The 22,658-nt window shown below is 34.4% G+C and overlaps 1 protein-coding gene across 1 annotated transcript in view; it reads left to right on the forward strand.

Annotated features, from left to right (window-relative positions):
* SPTLC3 (serine palmitoyltransferase long chain base subunit 3) overlaps positions 1-22,658 on the forward strand; it is a 233,573-nt gene that overhangs the window by 117,036 nt on the left and 93,879 nt on the right. Inside the window, exons 5-6 of the mRNA XM_044660720.1 lie at positions 3,798-3,922; positions 6,811-6,904. Of these exons, the coding sequence (XP_044516655.1) occupies positions 3,798-3,922; positions 6,811-6,904 (219 nt within the window). The remainder of the gene's footprint in view (positions 1-3,797; positions 3,923-6,810; positions 6,905-22,658) is intronic.

The raw sequence follows: 22,658 nt of genomic DNA on the forward strand, positions 1-22,658 counted from the left end.
AATACTATGTCTACACAATGTACTAATGTGAACCTAAGCAAAGAAAATACAAAAAAAATTTTGTCTCAAAACTTTAATGGAATCACAGAAATTCATAATCTAACCCCATATCAATAGCTATCAATACAGACACCTCAGTTTAGCAATGTGAATTTTTATTTTTTGGCCTAAATTATTCATCAGGCCTGTACACTTTGGTCAATTTGTATGACTTGAAACATCCTCACATATTTGGTGTTGTGGAGATATAGCTCAAGTATAACAGAGTTATTCACAATGACTGTCATTACCCATGTAAAACAAAGCATACAATGGAAGCAAATACCCAGATAAAACATGAAAAATAAAACATTCAACTAAGGCAAAGCATTTTATCTTGTTTAAATTTATTTATTTTATTTTATTTTTTTAACCCTTAACTTCTGTGTATTGGCTCCTAAGTAGAAGAGTGGTAAGGGTGGGCAATGGGGGTCAAATGACTTGCCCAGCGTCACACAGCTGGGAAATGTCTGAGGCCGGATTTGAACCTACGACCTCCCATCTCTAGGCCTGAATCTCAATCCACTGAGCTACCCATCTGCCCCCTCTTCTTTAAATTTAAAGAGACAATATGGCATAATTTTTGAGAACTAGTCTAAATCCATAAGACCTAGGTTCAAGTCCTACATCTGACACATACTGGCTGTGATTCTGAGCAAGTAACTTAATCTTTTTAGTGCTCTAGTCAACTCTCCAAACTAGAAGCTGTAAAGATGTCTACATGAATTAGCAGAGTTTCTTTATATAGGAGTTCCCCACACCAGTGAAATTGCAGGTCCGGTTTCTATCCCTCAAACTATCAAAAGAATTGCTTTACTTCTTTGCTTTGCATGTTTTAATAAAGCCTCTAAGTATTATGGTGCAACATTCAATTGAGATGACAATGACAGAGATGAAAGAATTGCTTTTTACTCTTTAAGGATGTGATTAATCATCTAGCATTTCCCTCTCCTCTTAATCTTTTTTTTCCTCTCCTCTTAATCTTTTGCCATCCATGAGAAGTTGAAAGTTTGGGATGGTTGTGTAGCAACATTGTCTTATTTGTAATTTATATTACAGTAAAACATAAGACTATCATACTACGCTATATTGTGTCATCCAGGAACCATCTTCTGTGATATGCCAAGTGAGGCTTAACTAACTTAAATTTTGGACATTTCCATCTTCTTGTTGGGGTTTCATGTTTTAACCTCAATGATCACTATTAAAATAATTTCATAAACAAAGATGGCATCATGTCCTTTTGGGACCAACATTTAAGGAAATCTGTTATAAGCTGGAATGCACCCAGAGGGCAGCAATAAAGGTTGTGAAATCTCTTGAGTTCATGACACATGAAGCCAAAATGAAGGAAAATGAAGAAGATGATCTTTGAAGTTCTCTACAGCTCTTAATGTATAAATCATTGATCTTAAGTTTAGCTTAAAGAAAAGAATTTAAGAACATAGTAGCTATTTTCAAGAAACCAAATTGTTCACTGATCAAGAAGCTCGTTGTTGCTCTATTTCAGTGAGTGGAAATTATAAAAAATAGAATTTAGATTTAATGTCAAGGAAACATACTAACAATGAGAGTTGTCTCAAAAGAAAAAGAGTTACCTCTAGAGGTGGTAGATTTCTCTTCCTTTGCTCTTCAAACAAAGGATGGACGACTCATTTGTATGCTATAAAGGGCATTCTTTTTCAGTTATTTATTTGAATGTAATGTCCAACAAGGTCACTTTCCAGACAAAATCCAATGATCCATTATTTATTTCAGTTTCAGTTTAAACAAGTTGCAGCCGAGTATTTTTTTTACCATTATGCAAAGTGTTCTCCATGCCTGGAGTGAATTCTCTACGCAATATTGCTTCATGGAATCCTTAACTTCCTTCAAAGTTAATGTTCAGTTTTATCACGCACAGAAGACCTTTCCTGAAGATATGACTCAGACACCTCAGTAATTTTACCAAGACTTTTTGAACTTTAACTTTGTCATCCAGTGTGTTAACTATCCATCCTAGATTTGTGCCATCTGAATATTAGATAAGTACATCATATCCACCTTTTTCCAATCATTGATAAAATATTAAATAGTAAATAATTAAGCATATATCCCTGGAGTATTCCACTAAAGCTATCATTCCAAGTTGAAAATACCTTATAGGAAAACAGTATGGGAGAGATTGGGTCTAGATCAGTGATTCCCAAAGTGGGTGCTACTGCTTCCTGGTGGGTGCTGCAGAGATCCAGGGGAGTGGTGATGGCCACAGGTGCATTTATCTTTCCTATTAATTGCTATTGAAATTTAAAAAAATTAATTTCCATGGGGCTAAGTAATATTTTTTCTGGAAAGGGGGCAATAGGCCAAAAAAGTTTGGGAACCACTGGTCTAGATCAACATCTCACATCCAAACCAAGATAAATTCAGAATGGGTAAATGACTTGAATATAAAGAAGGAAATTATAAGTAAATTAGGTAAACACAGAATAATATACTTGTCAGATCTTTGGGAAAGGAAAGATTTTAAAACCAAGCAAGAGTTAGAAAAAATTACAAAATGTAAAATAAATAATTTTGATTACATTAAATTTAAAAAGTTTTGCACAAACAAAACCAATGTAACCAGAATTAGAAGGGAAACAACAAATTGGGAAAAAATCTTTACAACAAAAAACTCTGACAAAGCTCTAATTACTCAAATGTATAAGGAGCTAAATAAATTGTTCAAAAAAATTAAGCCATTCCCCAATACATAAATGGGCAAGGGACATCAATAGGCAATTTTTAGATAAAGAAATCAAAATTATCAATAAACACATGAAAAAGTATTCTAAATCTCTTATAATTAGAGAAACGCAAATCAAAACAACTCTGAGATACCACTTTACACCTTTCAGATTAACTAACATGACAGCAAAGGAAAGTAATAAATGTTGGAGGGGATATGGCAAAATTGGACATTGATGCATTGTTAGTAGAGTTGTGAATTGATCCAACTATTATGGATGTCAAGTTGGAACTATGCCCAAAGGGCTATAAAATAGTGTCTGCCCTTTGATCCAGCTACACCACTGCTGGGTTTATACCCCCAAAGAGATCATAGGGGAAAAGACTTGTACAAAAATATTTATAGCTGTGCCCTTTGTGGTGGCAAAAAATTTGAAAATGAGGGAATGTCCTTCGATTGGGGAATGACTGAAAAAATTGTGGTATCTGCTGGTGAAGGAACACTATTGTACTCAAAGGAATAATGAACTAGAGGAATTCCATGTGAACTGGAATGACCTCCAGGAATTGAAAATACCTTATAACATAAAGAAATCTACTTATATAATAACATAAACTAGCAGTATTTAGACTTACTTTGATGCTCTATCCTATATATAATATTTATCCTTCAGTACTTATCTATTTTTCCATTAGTACTTATCTGCATAGATGTAAATATAAGTATTTTTGGTATCTTCACATCTTTCGAATTCTGATTATTTTTCTCCTTTGGACTCCCAATCATAGATTCAAGAAAGAAAAAATTATGTGACAATGATAAACCGTTTTCAGTTGCCTCTAAGTAAATCATGAATCACCTATATTAAAGGTTCTAAAGAGAAAATCTCTTCTCAAAAACCACAGCACTCACTATAAACTTGACATTCAGATATGGAGAACTCCTAATATCCTTTAATTACATGGCTTAATGTTTCTAGGAACAGATAATTAAAATTACATACCCCTTCAAATGCAAAATGTAATATGTTTTATTATTCTTCTTTCAGGTAACCTTGATAAACTTGAAGAGGTAGAGGAACTAGTAGCCCAGTTTCTGGGAGTGGAAGCAGCTATGGTGTTTGGAATGGGTTTTGCTACCAACTCAATGAATATTCCAGCACTGGTTGGAAAGGTAAGGATGAGGCATTGTGATTTTTAAGAATTACAACTTTTACCACTTTTATGACTCTTATTCTGTGGGAAAAGTTGGCCTACTTACTTCTTTAATAAATGTAGCCAATCTTCAGTGTGACTTCTTTGGTTCCAAATCACCAGAGTGCAAAACTGTTGGCCAACATCTGACGATTGTCAGCAAATAACAAGACCTGGCTTAATCTTTCCAATATCTCTCAACCCACAACACACTTTGTGAATTGACTAGTCTAACAAAAGACTTTGAAATTTGGTGGTAGGGGCAGTTAAGTGCTTCAGTTGACAGAGAGCAAGACCTAGATATGGAAAGTCCTGAGTTCAAATCTGACCTCAGACATTTCCTAGCTTTTTTCTGTCTTTGAGTCATTGCACAGTCCTTACCACTCTTTTGTCTTGGAACCAACATATTTAAGCACCGATTCCAAGACAGATGGCAAGGGTTTTAAAAAAGGTGGCTAAAACTGGGAAATGAAACAAAAAGTGGCAGGTGAATATAACAGAATATTACTTTCTTATAAGAAATAATGAAAGGGTGATTTCTAAGAAACTAGTTAGAATTATATGAACTGATACAAACTGAAGTGTCCAAAACCAGGAGAAAAATTTAAGCAATGTCAAAAATATGTTTTAAAAGAAAAATCAACTAATGTAAAAACTATGATAAATGCAATGACCAACTATGATTCTAAAGAGCCAATAATGAAGATTGCTACTCACCACCTAATAGTGAGGTGATAGACTCAATATGCCAAATTAAAGATACATTTCTAGACATGGTCAATGGAGAGATTTATTTATCTTTACTCTGTATACTTTTTACATTTCCTTTGTATTTTTCTTTGTCAATGAGAGGAGGTAAAAGAGATAAAATAAATGCTTGCTAATTGAAAAAATGAATTTTAACTTTAAAAAGAAGAAAGAAAAAATTGGTAATATTTACTCTAGCCAGAAAATTGGTGAATTTCTCTTAACTATGTATGAAGTTTTGTTATATTCTAAAACTTCTTTTATTGTTTAAAATTTTTAGTTCTTTGCCACATTAAAATTCCCAGATAACGCCCTCTCCCTCACCCTCTTTTCCATCCCTGTACTAGAGAAGACATTATTTGACAAAAAACATGTGCCTGTAAAAAAATATGTTTTGTTTGTTTCTATTTATCAATTCTTTCTTGAGGTAGACATACACAAGTCATTCTTTAAATAACATTTCTGTTGCTGTATATAATGTTCTCTTGGTTCTGCTCATTTCACTCTTCATAATTTCATGTAGGTCTTGCCATGGTTTTTAAAAATGAAATGACCTAAAATTGATACTTCATCTTAAAAACATACATTTATCTATTCAGTGTGTTAATTCTGATACACTATCAAGAACACCCAGTACAAGTTAAGGAAACATTAGTGATCAGACCTGTACAAGGTATTTGTGAGCCCTAAGAAAAGCTTTTATGCTGTACTTCCTGTGTTTCTGACTACTAGAGGCTTTTAAGGCTTCACTGTAAAACAAGTAGTTGGTCACACATACAAAAAAAAAAAAAACAAACCTCAATGCAGTAAACAAAATTTTCTGCCATCAAAATAACTGCATCACAGCAACTACTCACTCCTAACCCTACCCACAGTAAAGACTTTTTCAAATGCTACAAAATTAGATAATCTAGTCTCATCAACATTTGGTTCAGAGCAACACACAAGAAATCATGAAAAAAAAAACTATTTCTAAAATACCTTAAGGATAAATGAGCACATTCAAAGAATAGATAAAGGAAATTCGAGAAAAGACTGAACCCCTACTTTCGATTGTTCCAAATTTGTCTGTGAAAACAACCACAACAAAAGAATACATAACTTTCATTAAAGATATGTTTATATATTAATAGTAATCATGGAAACATGAGCCTTAAAAGTACCATTGAAAGGTCTTCCCACTATCTGAAGGCCTGTCGTTGAAATACTCCTTAGAATCTAGCCTTAGAGTAAAAATCTCCAGAGAAGGGGCACTCCAGCCTTCTAAGATAATTGAATTTCATCTTTAATATCTCTTTCTAGATCTGTCTAAAACTTTCCTACTGAGGTTTAAAGCTATTGCTTACTGAGGTCATGATCATTATCTTTACAACATAAATCAGAAGAATTTAGACTGTGTCACAATCATCGATCATGAACTTGAAATATTGTCCAATCAGATAATTTTAAGATTATCTGCAATCAAAATCTATCCAAATATCCAAAAGGCATTCAAATCTTTATAATGATGGAGTAATTTAGGACCTGGCCTGTACTCTTGCTGGACTTAAATTTAGAAGACCTAGATTCCAGTACCAACTCTGCCAATCATTCATTAGCTTTATGTTCTAGAGCAGGGGTCGGCAACCTTTTTGGCTGTGAGAGCCATAAACACCACATTTTTTAAATGTAATTTCGTGAGAGCCGTACAGTGCTCACAGTGCGTGCTCCTGTAACAGCGCCTGAAAAAAATGGACTTTATGGCTCCTGCAGAAAGAGCCATATCTGACCCTCAAAAGAGCTAGATATGGCTCGAGAGCCATACGTTGCCGACCTCTGTTCTAGAGCAAGTAATTTAATCTCTCTGTGGCTTGGCTTCCTAAACAATGAAATACAAGGGTGATCTCAAGAATCCATAAGTCCTCTTCCAACTTTAATGGTCTATGAGTTTAGGGATTTGGCTGCCTTTGTTGATAATGTTTTCTTCTCACTGAAGGTATTCAAGCAAAAGCTGAATGATAGAGGGCTCTTGTTCAAGCTGGATTATACTAGATGAAGCCCCTTCCAAATAGGACATTTTGTCATTTTGTTCTTGTCTTGCAATACCATACTGCTCATGATTGCTTTTTCTTTTCTGCACAGGGTTGCCTGATTTTAAGTGATGAATTAAATCATGTCTCTATTGTTCTTGGAGCCAGACTTTCAAGGGCAACAATATGGACCTTCAAACACAATAGTGAGTACAAAGGGAATTTTGCAGATGAAAGTATGGCCAATAGATGTGTCCTTTGAACAGGACTTAGCCTCAAGAAGTTTTATATATTTTAGTTTCTACCAGACTAGACTGAGAAAAGTGACTAGCAGCTTGTGGTGTCATGATGACTTCATATGAATGGCTGAAATACCTTAAGCATCCAGAATGGGAGATATTATATAGATAAACACTAGGGTTGTTGTTATCAGTCACCTTGTGGCATGGTATTAAAGTCATAATTCAGTTTTTAGGACCACATTTTAATTGCCCACAGTATAAATCTTCCTGAATTCAGAGTGGAAGTTAGAAATTTTTGATGTTTTTTAAAGTTTTATGATACAATATGAAGAAAAATTGTTTTCTTACTGGGCATATACTTCTCCTATGGGGGGAATGTATATATATATATATATATATATATATATATGTATGTATGTATGTATGTATGTATGTATGTATGTATATATACACACGCATGTGGTTTTAAGTGCTCTAACCTTTAGTCCTTATTCTGCCACTAACCTATCTTATCAGCCTTCAGGCTATCACTCCATTTCTCTGAGTCTTGGCTTCCTTATATGTAAAGTGACAGTTCAATAAATGTTGCAAATGAGAGTCTATTAAATTTTAATCTTTTGCACATGTATCCAGGCCAATAACCCTACCAACCAACAAATACTTTTGAACTTCCCAAACTGCTCTTTCCTCTTCTTCCCCTTCCTTCATCCTTTTCTGCCCTCTTAACTTTCTTGGTTTCTGTCTAACCCCACTGACGTGGGAAAAACAAACAAAACAAAACAAAACAAAAACAGATATTTGAGAGGAGCATAGTCAAAAGAAATTGTGGAAAACTTGTGGAAACTTGTGGAAAACTCCCACTAGTATGAAATCAAGCAAATAATTCATCATAGGATGAAGTAGTACAAAGGAAATATCTTAAAAATCACTTGCAGGATAGCTAAGTAGTGCAGAGGACAGAGTACCAGGGCTGAAGGCAGAAGGATCTGGGTCCAAATGTAGCCTTAGACACTTCCAAGCTTTATCACTAAACCCTGCCTAACCCTTACTGCTCTTCTTAGAATTGATACTGACAGCTGGCAAGGATTTTTTAAAGTCACTTGTCACCTCTTTTGTAATCTTGAGGCAAAAATCTTCTTAATGAAAAGTTTCCTAATTTTAAAAAAAGTTTTTAATGATACCAATAAATGGATTAGTATCCTACTCTGCCTTTTCCTGGAGTCTGATAAAAAAGCTTTCATCTTAAAATACTCAAAACTGTGTCATTACTCATCTCTCTGGACATTTTCAAACCGTATACCCTGTATTCTGGCCCTCCTACTGCTAGAAACTGAGCTTAGCCCCTGGCATCCTGGCGACTGAGGAGTGGTCAGTTTATGTTGTCTAAAATCAGGCCACTGTATCTCTTTGGGGCCACTTCCAAACAATATTGCCTTGGCATCTTCCTGACTCTAGATCTAGCACTCTATCCACTATGCCACCTAACTGACCCTCAACAATGTTGAACTACACTTGTAATCTGAGAAAATATTTGTGTGTGTGTGTGTGTGTGTGTGTGTGTGTGTGTGTGTGTGTGTGTACACACGCAACAATAACATCTAACTGGACTTACTTCAGCATTTTTTAAAAGTTCATTTCTTTAATTTACATGAAACATTCAACTTTGTTTTTAGTTTGAGGCAGAGCTAGTTTTAGACACTGGGCAAGAGCAAGTAAAGGTACAATATCTGATTCCATAAGTATTCTTGACGTAGCCCTTCTACCAATTTTCTCTTCCAAAAGTTTTTACTTTCAGAGTTCAACTCTGCTTTTTCAATGTTGTTAAAATTGTATAACTGGTAGATTTGTGCTAGATGTGGATGTCTTATAGTAGTTTTATGTGACTTCTTCATGAGACCATAAAAAATACCTTTTCAATAAAGATAAGTTTATTGTACTCTTTTCCTTCATCAGGAAAAATGTACTTCAGGGCATTGTCCATTCAGCACAAAATAGAGAGGGCCTGACCATTATCTAAATCAGTTTAATCCTTGTCGTGCATTTATTATGTGTAATATTTTCTACCCAGTCCCTTATGTAACTGCTGAAGCCACCTCAATATTCAAAGCACCACTGGTGTATTATTTCTTCCCAGGTGGATTGCAACCATCTGTTTCTTATTGCATATTGAAACCCCACCATGGAGTATTTCCTTCCTAAGTAGAAGCAATATTTGTAATAAGTATGATATATTATAACCTGATTTTCTTCTTAAATGTGGAAAATTTGCCATTGTCTTTGAAGTAGACCATAATTGCTTAAAACCTAGCTGATATATTAAAAATTCAGATGGGTTTTTTCTTTGTAAATGTTGCAAAGAGCCTGATTTAGCTTCCAATTGCTAAACAGAAATTCATGTTAAATTCTTCTATATTTGCCATAATCATCTACGAATTTAATTCCAATTCCATACCACTTAGATTGTATCTTTTTATAGTCCAGAGGTAGAATCATTTGGTCACAAACAGATCAGATGAGAATATTACTAAATTTCAAACCCCTATTGCCCATGACTTTTTGGTTACTCTCACAGAGCCTGGTGTTGAAAATTCTAAATGTACAGTAAATTTTTACTTAAAAATGAATTTAGAGAGCCTACTTTTGTAATATCCCAACTTGTTGTGCTTTATCTGTGCTTATTTTTTCTATTTGAACTACTAAGCATTTCTCTGTTGTTCACTGAGAATGTTTGTTTAATTTAATATAACTGCTTTGTTTAGTTCTTTTGAAATGCCTCATTCTTTTTAAGTAGAAAATCATCTTAATTATGAAGCTTTTAAATAAATATGTATCCCTTTTCTTCTGCTTCCTTGCTATTCCTTTCCTACTCATGGAAATAGATGTGCTTATAAAGGGAGTTTTTTATTTAGTTGTTAACTGAAAATCATGTTCAGCTAAAGCTCACTAAATTAATCGTCCCATAAGATTTTATTACATAAGATCTTGTGGATTCAACTGTGCTTTCTTTCATTTTGGGGATTGCATAACCCTCTCCTATTAGCCAGTATCCTAGATGTGACTTTAAATAACTTAAATTCTCAGTCTTATTAGAGTTTCTGTCACGAAAAAGTTATTCTGTTGGCATAAAGAAGACTGATTTCCAGGGTTAATGGATGATTAACCATAATAGTTAATAGAATGACTATTCGAGTAGGCAATGGTATGGGTAAAGGAGGAATGTTAGAGAAAAGAAAGAAGTAAAAGGAGCAGACAGGTCTCTACAAAGAATACTGATGGTTTCTACTGATGGTACCTTCACTCATGTCCAACCTCTTTCATTTCCTGAACACTAAAATTATTTCAGCCTAAGTGGCATAGTTCGTTCTTTTCAATTAAGAAGTATTTTAAAGCTAAAAAAGCTATTGTACTTAGATTGTCAGATAATCTAAAACTGTCTTTCTTTATATTCTGATGAGTATTCAGGCATAATCCCTGAATCCCAAAGCAGAAAAGAGCAAGAAAGGCATTTTTTGTTCAATCTGATCTTGAGCAATAGCTCTCTGACATCCTAGAAAATGTCCTTTGGGTGCCCGGATTAATCTCGAAGATAATTGTTTATAATAATTTGTTCAAGAGGTTATTTAAGTATTTTTAGATGATTCCCTTTTTCTTGCATCATATTCACTTATAAATATACCCCTCTCCTTATATTAGCAAGCCATTTCTTGTAAGAAAAATAAAAAAGGGATTCAGCAAAACCATCACATCAGCCACATATGACAGTATGTGCAAAGTTTTCAATTAAATTTAAAAGATAAGTATTGTTTAAAAAAAGGAATATTCATAAGAATAGTGTGAACATGAAATTTCCTATAACTATATCCATATGCTCTTGGGAGGTTGCTAAGAAAAGGGATAAGAAAGCAAAAAGGATCAATATTTTTGTTGATATAGGAAACTTTCTGAGGCGGAAACTCCCTATACCAATGCAGCTCCACATTTTCTTTGCAACAAATAATCTTTAAAAGTTACCTACCCAGGTTTTAAAATAGGGGTTCTTGGGTTGAAATCTGGCCTCAGACATTTCTTAGCTGTGTGACCCTGGGCAAGCCACTTAACCCCAATTGCCTAGCTCTTACCACTCTTCTGCCTTGGACCAATAGTTAGTATTGAATTTAAGACAGAAGGTAAAGCTTTAAAAAAAAAAAAAGGTACCAAGAGTATCAAAACCTTTAATGAGTTGTCCTAAGTCATATAGTATATGGCAGTGTTCCCAAGGCCAACCAACTCTTTAGTCACTAAACCATATGAGAAATAGAGGGGACAGCATGTGCAGTAAGAGAAACATAAGATGTGAAGCATTCATGTGTATTCTAATTCATGCTATCCAGAGTTATAAATGTGTAAAATATTGTCTTGGTTCCAGTCTAACAGAAATATGCTAAGTGAATATGAATAATGCAATCATTTCAGAAGCTTTATATGTACTAATTTGGCCTCAGTTAGGTATAATTAAATTCTACTTATTTCTTCCTAAAGTTGTACTAATATCTACTTATGTCTTCCTAACTCTTATGGTTTAGCATAAGGAAATTACCCGAGGTATGTTCAGTATTTACTTAGGTCATTATAATGAATACTGAATGAGTAGTATAGTAAATAAAACCACTAAATTCAAATACAATTCTCACCTTTTCTTTGCTTCCAACAAAACCTTGATTTTAAAAAAAAGGGATGTGGGTTAAGAGTTGTGAGCACTAAGAAAGGAAATGATGTCAGGATGAATTCACTAAGTCATAGGAAAATGAATTCATCATTTTACTCCAGCCTATCTGTTTTTTTAGACCAAATTTAGATTTTAGACCAAAATTACTTCATATCATTCCTCATGCATGACCTAGCCAAATTGACCTCTTTTCTAGTATTTGTTCAAGATATGTCATCTCCTACAATGCTTTTACATTAGCTATCCCCTGTTTCTAGAATGCTAACCTCCCCAACTCAGGCATGTTGCCTGAAAGATGCATGGTAGGTACAATCTGGTACAGGGCTACTAGTAGCTTTGTCCTTGACCTAGTCCAAATATTTCATCAATTATATAAATAAAGACATAGACAAAGCATACTTGAAAAATTTGCCAATTAAATAAAGATGAGAAGCAAAGACAACTGGTAGACAGAATTTAAAAGATCTTGACCATTTATCTTAATGGCATCTTCTTAGTATTATGATTATTATAGTCTCCTCTTCCATACTTCTCCTTCAGAATCCTTTTCTGTATCCCTCTGAGATTTTTGTGAAGGCCATTCAGTATTATAGTCTCTGGACTCAGGAATGTTGCCACAAATTAAGCAACATAACTACATTATCACTCTAGAATAGTTGTGGGAAGTAAGGTAACAATGAAGTGGAAACAAAATTTAATGTGTAGGTGATTCAAAGGGTTAAAATATGAAGAAAAAAGGTCAGACCTTTTCCTAAAACTATTAAGTCAAGTGAAAGGAAGACAAGTGATATTTGGAACAAGATTGAAAGTGCATGTGTCAAATAATCCTTAATCATTGGTAATAAGCAATAAGCTGAAAGATTGTTGACTGAATCAAAAATCAGTTTGGTTGGGGCAGCTGGGTAGCTCAGTGGATTGAGAGCCAGGCCTAGAGGCTGGTCCTAGGTTCAAATCCTGCCTCAGCCACTTCCCAGCTGTGTGACCCTGGGCAAGTCACTTGACCCCCATTGCCTACCCTTACCACTCTTCCACCTATAAGTCAATACACAGAAGTTAAGGGTTTAAAATTTAAAAAAAATCAGTTTGGTTCATGAACAAAATTAATTTTCTTTTGTAAATATAGAGGTTGCCCCACACTTGCCCAACTACCAAGAGGCAGCTATGTGCCACAGTGGATAAAGCACTAGACCTCAAATCAGGAAGACCTCTCTTACTAGTTATATGACTCCAGGAAAATAACTTCTAAGTGCCCCAGTTTCATCATCTGTAATATGATTAAAATAAGAGCATTTGCCCCTGAATTGTTAGGAAAATGAAATGTGATCTTTATAATGTGTGATGAAAGTAAAAATATATTTCCCTACTATTTTGCAAGTAAAAAGTTTATCATTACCAATATTTGATGAATCCATGATCTCATTTTCAGTCCTCCCTTCACCAATGAAAAATGGAGTCCACCTATCCTTTCTGATCTTATGTGATTCCTATCCATATTTTCCCACAATTCCTCTCCAGATGATGTACCCAATTCACTAAAGACTTTCCTCTAGTTCTCTAAATATTACAGTGATACTCCTTGTAGTACTAGGCTATCTACATATAAAATCCCCATACTAGTTACATTTCTGGCTTTTCTCCTACTGTTAGTATCTGATAATGTATTTTGTACTATTCCTGAAACAAAAGTCCTCACTGTGCAGCCCACTTATACTTACTATACATTTTTCCATTATTTTAGGGGTCACTTGAAATTTTGCTTCTTTTATGATTATTGTTCTGTAATTCACAGCCACCTAAGATTATCATAAACATATACATGTTTTTAAAACACTTTTGTGATAGAGGACAACATGAGATCCCTCCAAAAATTTCATGAACTTCATCTTCCTATTCAAATCTGAATTCATATTATTATCCATCAACATCTTTTCAATAACTCATAATTGTTGTATGTCTACAACTTTAGATATGAAGCTAAAACACCACAATAAAATACAATCCAAGTTCTCAAGGGACACAGGATATCTGCATAAAGAATGACCAAAATTATAGCATAGTATATACAGAAAGGTAAATGAGGGGTGTAGGTAATAAGTACTATATAAGAAACTATGAGGTAGGATATAGGAAGAAAGAAAAGAAGAGATCAGTGAAAGCTGGTGTAATCACAGACAACGGGAAGGAAGAAACTAGAATATTCTAGGTCAAAAACCAGATGGTATAAGTGAAAGAAGATTCGATTTAGTCAAAGCACCTTAGTTTTAGATTGTCATAATTTCACACCAACATTGTACAGTGCTATATACATAATATCTAGTATTAGTAACAATTCCTCTTTTTTTAGTTCCCACATGTTAATATTTCTTCTCATTAGTAACAAAAAAACCAGCATTTAAACATTAAACTTCTTTGCTTGAGTTTGTTCATTGGAACAATTCTAAGATAATCATACTTTTCAGAGGTGTTACAAGGATTAGCATAATACTGGGACAAGTGCTTTTAAAAGCACTATTATTAAAAATCCCTTACAGATGTTAACATGTGGCTTGTTGAAACCATAGAATCCCATCAGGCCTCAGGAACATAAACTGTCATCTCCTGAATTACTGGGGATCTCTAATTTAAACACTGAAACATTGTGTTATAAGTGCCTGAGAACCTGATATGAAGCCAACTTTGGCTGCAATATTCAAGTCATGTAAAGACATCATGGATATTTTTTCATGTCTAACTTCTATAATTCAAAGAGGTCATCTAGTTCATCTTCCTACCTTGGGAAAAGTGACTGATTTTTCCTTGACTAGGAAACTGTGAGAACACAGAGGTGTTTTGTTTGGGGTTGGATTTTTGGGAACAGGGGATTAACATTCAAATAAAAAGCTGCTCCCCTTGGAACTTTCATTATAGGTTAAATATAATCACTTCCGCTACAATTTAAACGATTAAAATCCTTCTCTTTTTCCATCTGAAATATGTATAAAGAGCAGCAGAGCAATTCAAAACCTTATTTTAATACCCTAAGTATCACTAGAAAATGTTGAGAAAAATATATATTAAATTGGGTAGTATTCATTTTAAATATAATTACACACTAATCCTACACTTTTTTAAAATGTAGTATGCCAAAACTGCTACAAAATTTGGAGATGTTTTCTTTTTTTCAGGTCAATAATAGTTTTTTTCTCATTACATGAAAAAACAATTTTTAACATTTATTTCCTAACATTTTGTAATCCAAATTCTCTCCCTTCTCTCCCAACCTCCCTTCATGAGATAGTAAAGTATATATATATATATATATATATATATATATATATATATATATATATATATATATATATATATATATATATATTCTCTTGTGCACCTATCTGGTCCTGAAGATTTTTTCTTAGGGAACTCATTTATAGCTTGTTCAATTTCTTTATCTAAGATAGGATTATTTGAGCATTTTATTTCCTTTTTTGGTTGTTAATCTGAATAATTTATACTTTTGTAAATATTCATCCATTTCAGTTTGATTGTCAAATTTATTGACATATCATTGGGCAAAACATATCCTATTAGGTACTTTAATTTCCTTTTCATGGGTGATGTAGAAGTTGGAGTCAACTATCCGCTTCAGTCCTCCCCATGCACTGATATGTTTTGTTTTGTTTTGTTTTTTGTAAAACCCCTGTGTCATAAAAAGAGAATGCCTCCTAATGGCTCCTTGTCAATATGTTTACTAGTCATTTTTATATATTAAGAAATATCCAAACATTGTTAGACACTCAATGAAATGTATACCTTTGCACTCTTGTGTATCCCAGTGAGACAATCCCGAAATGTATAGATATCATACATGGAATTATTCACTGGGGAGACTAATATGTCTGAGGAAATCAGATAAGGAGATATGGAAAATTATTATTAATCTTTATTCTTTTTTAACCCTGAAAACAACCTCTTGATTTTAAAGCAAAAAAATAAATATCTTAGGGCTGAAGCTCTAAAACTTTATCTCCTTGAGACCATGGATAGAGTCCTCCCTCCTTTTGTCTACCATACTAGGGATTTTGTATGTGTACTGTGCAGTCATTCTAAATGCCACATGATTATGATATCCAGAAGACCTGCCTCTTCTCTGGACTGAGGTCTGAACCTGCCAATAAAAGAGACATGGGAAAGGAGCATCACAAAGAGCATAAATTGGCAGAGGAGAAAGGAAATTGCTCTCTTTCTGTGGAGTTTAGGGTACATGGTCTGGCTCTGGAGTGGTTCAATTTGCTCCTGGAGGAGTTGGTTAAAAGAGCTAGCCAGCCACACATGGTTCATGTTTCTCTCTTTCTCTGGCCCATTTTTTTTTTTTTGCTATTTAATAAATAATTATAAATTTAAGACACAGTCCCCAAAGAATTTTAATCATAATAGTGGTAAATTTATTATTTTTATTTTTGAAATCAATAATTATATTTTCTTCTTTTTTAATCAAATTAATCAGCTCTTTATCTATTTTATTGGCTTTTTTCTCCCCATAAAAACCAGTTCCTAGTTTAACTCTTAATTTGAATATTAGGCCCCTTTAAGCCAGGAAACTACAAAGTTCTAAGTATTACTGATAAAATCAGCCAGCTCATCATCACTAGGATACTTTAATGTTCAATCAACAGAGAACTCAAAGCAAACTGTTGAAGTTGATTTCAAGGCAAGGCAAACCAGCCTGGCTAGTTCATATATAGCAAATAAGCTGTATTATCTTTCTTTCCCCTTTCTTCATTTCCTGCTCAAACCAGAGAGGGGCAGTAAAAAGCAACAGTCCCTTCTCAGAGGCTTTACTTCTCAAGTTCCAGGGGACACTAAAGATCAATATCTAGAGCCACAGCTCTTCTTCCAACAAGGTTGAAACTCTTTCCAACTAATCAAGAATCTGGTAGCTAATGCCTTCCATCTGCTAACTCTTTCTGCTGCTGTTCTCTTTCAACAGCTCAGAAAAATCTCCTTTTCTGCTCTCCTTCTATTCCCTCTGTCTTCTATCTGGTTCTCCAATTTCTTCACCACACCAGACTCAATCTCTGTCTTCTATCTTCTATACTCCGTATCCTTCTAGCACTGAGACTTACATTACAGTAACAATTGCCTCCTCCCTCTCTTTTTAATCTTGACCCTACTCTATGTTTTTGGCTACAAAGAAAAATTAATGGTTCTTCCAATAATATCCTTTCTACTTAAGTACCTAAAATTTTATCTTATATCAGAGATAATGAGATGATCAATAATTCTGTTCCCTGGAATTCTTAAAAATAATTTAGTTACCAAATACTCGGGAAACTTTTTACATTTCCTATATAGCAATCTAGTGAGTTATAGAGTCTTTTCATGAACTGAACTTAGTGTATTAAATGGAATTTGACTTCACTTTCAGTGACCTTCTGAGAAAGAAAGTGATGAATGAAAAAGGACATTCTACTTTGTGGGGGTGAATTGGACTCAAATTCATGCTCAAATATTTTCTAGCTATGTAATCCTGTCATCTAGCATCCTATATATAATAAATCCTCAATATTGATGCATTTAACTTTCATCACTTTAAGCATTTGTGTGATCCTATTACTAATCTCATTTTTACTTCCTCATTGGCAACTTTGTAAAGTTTGTGGCTATGTGTAGTAGAGAAAAAATGAGGAATGTAAGGCATGCAAGTTTGTGAAGCAAGGAGTATCTTACTATGCTCTTCACTGGTTTTGTACCATTGTAGAATAGACTATCCCAATGCATTCATGGAATATTTTCATTGGTATTGTATGGTACTGTAGATTTTATGTTTTAGGAAAAGTAAAAATTGTCTGAAATCAATGTTTTTATTGGGAAATTAGCACAAAATGTTATAGAATTTTAGGAAATTACTAATGAGAAAAATATCTTCATGTTACCAATTTTATTTTGCATGCTATATTTTGGGGGTTATTTCATAGTTACATGTTAGGGAAAATGTATATTCTCAGAATTAATGGTTTATTATAAAAAATGTAGGCAGAAAGTCATATTTTCAGTAATATCCAGTGAAAGGTTACAATTTTTGATAGCCATAGGAACCTAACCTCCTGTTTCTTATAGGTTCAATAAATCAATGTGCACATGTTTTTTTGGGGGGGTTGCCCCATTTTCCAGAAACATTACCCCTGCAAAAGCTAAAGATTGACTGTAATGAGAATAACAACACCTATATATATTATCAGCATTCTAAGAATGTTATTTTTAAAAATACTTTATAAACTCTTTTTAAAATGGGTATTATTGAGAGTATCACTAAGTACTTTAAACCCCATCATCTCCCCTCCTTCCTCTCCTGCCCTCTCATTTCCCTCTCTCTTTGACCCATTCCACTTCCAAAGTCAATAGAATCATTATTCATTAACAAGAGGCAGGATGGTATATAAGAATACTAGAATGGAACCTGTCAATATAATTCAAATAAGCATTTGTTAAATGTCTCCTACTTTCAAGGCATTGCCTTAGGCTCTAAGGAAGAAACACAAGAACAAAAAAGTCCTTCAGCTCAAGGAGCTAGCTCTTCTACTAGGGTGAATATACCATGTTACACATATAATGGCACATTACACCACATGACTTCTAAATTCATGTCCAGTTCTCAATCTATGCCCCTATAGTACTAGGTAAATAAAAATATACATGAAATAAATATAAAGCAATTTTGGCAGAGTGATTGTCAATATTTAAGGAGACATAGAAAAACCAAGCATTTATTTTTCTTAAGCACAAATCTGACCATATGATTCGCCTACTCAACCAATTCCTTTGGCTTCAATGCCAAGAAAATAAATATAAACCATTCAGTTTAATTTTTAAAGCCCCCAGCTATCTTTCCAGTAAATATTACACCCCCTCACATTATCTTTGAATGAGCCAAATGAGTCTTCTCTTTGAATCTTACTCACAAAACCCCCAAAGGCTCTTTTCATGAATTAGCCATCTCTCACACCTGGAATGATCTCCCACCTCACTTCTACCTCATGTTCCTTCTCTTCTTTTATGATGTAGCTCAAAGGCCATTTTTTTTTCATGCAGTCTTTGTTATCTCTTAACTATTAGTATCCTCCCTCCCACTCTATCTCATATTTAATATCTTTATGAGTATTTATTAACTTTGTGTTTATGTTTTATGTCTCATTGCTTCTCCTATTATACTATAGACTGATTCTGATAGAAATTGTTTCAATTTTTATATTTATAGCCCATGTATCTAACAGGGTCTGACACATAGTAGACAAAAAGGCATAACAAATATTTGTTGATTGATTACTAGGTATAAGGAACAGGAATGACCTCATACAGATGATATCTGAACTAAATCTCCAAGGAAATTAGAGATTCCAAGATGTAAAGTCAATGGCAGTGAGTCTTTTAGACATAGGGGGATAGTCTTTTGGGAACGAGGTGGAATGTTACCTAAAAGGAATAGCAATTAGGCTGGCGTGGTTGGAAACATTAAGATATGTGACTATACATGTCATTTAACCTTCATAGGTTTCTAATTTTCGTTCTGGTTCTATAATCTATTAATATTTAGGCAATAGGATAAGAGAGATCAGCCAAAATTAGAGCCACTTACAGGAAACTCTCAGTTTATCAATAATGAAAATCTCCAAAAGTGACACCTCCTTGACACTACTGAAAGTAAAGACATAAGCTAAGTTTCTCTTCTTCCTTTCTCCTTGGGTTCATATGATCATTTGATTTAGAACTGAAAAAGATCTGAGAGATTTTCTTATTATTAATTTTTTAAATCCACAGATGCTAAATGCCAGATAAAGCCCTATATATTTCTGTTGCAGGCAACGAGGCCTATTTGCTATTTCTTATGCATGACATTTTGTTTCCCTTCCCCGTCCTTTTAAAAAATAGTTCCCCAGAGTCCTTAAGAATACCGAGTTGAGGTGCAGAAAGATAAAGTACTATGCCCACAATCATATAAGTAGTAAATAATGGTGGTGGCATCTGAACAGAATTCATTTAAATCCAAAGTAGATCCTTCAAAAGGAGTTTTGATTACTAAGGACACTCATAGGTCCTTAGTAAACATTCATTCAAATGAATTTCTATTATATCAGATTTTTTTACACCCACCCATTCTAGGTATACAATGTAGAAAGAGTTAAAGCCCTTTAAGGAATGCTTACATTTACAGATAATAATTAAGAGGGTGACACATGTAGGGAACAAGAATAAACTCGTTTCTTTTCCTCTCATTCTATTTCCTCAGATTGGCAGTAAAAGTTCTTCCCATGGCATTTGCAAAGAGTCAGCAAGAAGCTGGTACACCTAGGGAGAACCTAGAAAGTAGTTAGAGGAAAGGATTAGAATCTGCACTCAGAGCATATCCTTGGATTTCCTTCACATTTGGAAGCTTGCCTAATACATCAGTTTATCCTGAAAGGGCAGTCAAAAATGGTTTATTTTTTTTTTAATTTTTAAGGTTCCTTTTTTTGACCAGTGTAGTAAGAAAACAGATACATAAAGATTGCTCTGGACAAGATGAAATTCTTGATTCTTCTTTGACAAATGACCCATTTGAGCCTCAAATACCTATGGAGCAGGAAGAGATCCAAGAAATGGCCCTGTGATCCCCAAATGATTGCCCTTTCCCCAAAGTAATAAACTCTAACAAAACAAGAATGGCCTGTGCTTCTTACAACCAGGACTCAGCAAGAATCAGAGATATTTGAGGGTGTACTCACAGACTTCACCTAGGAATAGTGGGGATATTTGGACCCTTCTGAGAATAAATCATAAAGAGATGAGATACTGGAGAATTAAGGGTAGTTGGCCAATCTGAGAAGAACTAAATTTCCAAGGCATATGTAATCTCTGAGGGGAAGGTCCTTGGACTCCAGAGAGTAAAGACAGAAGGATTAGTTTTCCAGGTGGTGAGATGAGGTTGAAAACCAAGGAGTCACCTGTAAAGCAGAGCCTTTCTCTGAAAGCATTTTTTTCTTTGAAAAAAATCTAACAAGGTGGGCAGCTAAGTGGCTCAATGGATTGACAGCCAGGCTCAGAGATGAAAGGTCCTGAGCTCAAATTCGGCCTTAGGCACTTTCTAACTGTGTGACCCTGAGCAAGTAACATAATCTCCATTGCCTAATCCTTACTGTTCTTCTGCTTGTAACCAATGCACAGCATTATTTTTAAGATTTCTGTAAGGATTTTTTTTAAAAATCTTAAAAAGCATCGGCTGCTGGTCTCCAGGTTAAGAGAATCTGAGGAATGTAATGTCAATTTGGATAGGGAGCTAACATTCTTTGATTAATATTGGGAAGATACTCTCTAAATTACTTGAACGTGGAAAGAGATTCAGGTGAAAGTTTACAAAGCAACAGAAAATTCATACTGGAAAGGAACTCTTTAGATATCATAAAGGTAGGAAGAACTTCTGGAAGTTGGCTCTTAGTCTGTATGTGAGAATACATTTGGGGACAAACCTTATGAACATTATGAATGTAGAAAGGCCTTCCACAGAAATTGAGAAATTACTGAATATCAGAATATCCATACTTCAAAGAAAACAAGAATATGACAAATGTGGGTAGGCTTCACATAATTCATCTCTTATTCAACATGTGAAAATTCATACTGGAAAAAGAATCTCACATTCTTTCGAACTTCTCTAAAACATAATTATGCAAAAGAAAGAAATTTCCATTGTTTCTATGGTCTAGGACAGTAATGAGCAAACTTTTTAAAGAGGGGGCCAAAGGAAAGGAAATGCTCATCTGTCAGTCTGTTTCTAAGGCAACTCTTTAGAAGTTTCATTGTATTGTATCCTACTCATTGTATTTGTCAGATTAGGAATAATATCACAGGGCTAGAAAGAACATTTCAGGGGGGCAGATCTGTCCCACAGGTTGTAATTTGCCCATCACTGGTCTAGGACATTTAAGATCCTTTTGGGGATAAAATTTTAGGAATGTCATGAATTCCAGAATGCTATCCTCTAGAGCAGTGATTCCCAAAGTGGGTGCTACCACCCGCTGGTGGGTGCTGCAGAGATATAAAGAGAGGGTGATAGCCACACTTTTTTTGTATTACATTCTATTCTGAGTTCAATAAATAGTTTTATAATTCCCAGGGGGCACTAAGTAATATTTTTGTTTTCTGGAAAGGGGGCAGTAGGCCAAAAAAGTTTGGGAACCACTGGTCTAGAGAGAAGAAAACTATATTCTACATCAGTAAATTCATGATGAGGAACACAATGATTGTATATGCTGACAGGAGACTTTATGCCAGAACATTTCAGTTTAATTTAACAAGTATTTATTGAATGTCCACTATGTTCAAGGTACTATGACTGGTGACATGGTACAAAATCAAAATGAAAATAGCCTGCCCTCAAGGAACTTACATTCTACAGGGAAGTGAGGAGGGGGATTGGGGGAAGGACCTTACTTTAAACCATCTGGTTCATAAACTTTATTAGTATAACACAAAAGCATTACCCATCCATAAGAGAAAACAGTTCCTAAATGTTAGAGAATTCACATGAGATGGATACCTAAGGAACCCAAGAAAGTGTGTGCCCATACATTGGATATTTATTTGTTAAGGCCTCAAATGGAATTATGGAAAAGAGAGAAAACAATTTCCATTGTTTCCATGGTCTGGGACACCAAGAACCCTTATGGGGTAAAATTTTGTATATCATGACTTTAGGAATGTTATCTCCCAGAGTAAAGAACATTTATTCTACATTAGCAAATTCATAATGGAGACAAGCACTTAAGTTATTCTCTCTCTCTCTCTCTCTCTCTCTGAATCCCCTCTATGTAAATTTGGAGAATGAGGATGGTATCATTTTACCAGCTGCATATTTTAGAGAAATGTTAATATCCTCAGATATATCCATGATCATGTAGTTGTAGTAGTTCCTTCCAATGATATAGAACAATAAATAACCTATCCTGTCAGTTAACCATAAAGGGACTGAGCTACAGTATGAATTAGTCTTCCTTCCTTTGC

This window comes from Gracilinanus agilis, chromosome 2, assembly GCF_016433145.1.
Source record: "Gracilinanus agilis isolate LMUSP501 chromosome 2, AgileGrace, whole genome shotgun sequence".
Classification (NCBI taxonomy): Eukaryota; Metazoa; Chordata; class Mammalia; order Didelphimorphia; family Didelphidae; genus Gracilinanus; species Gracilinanus agilis.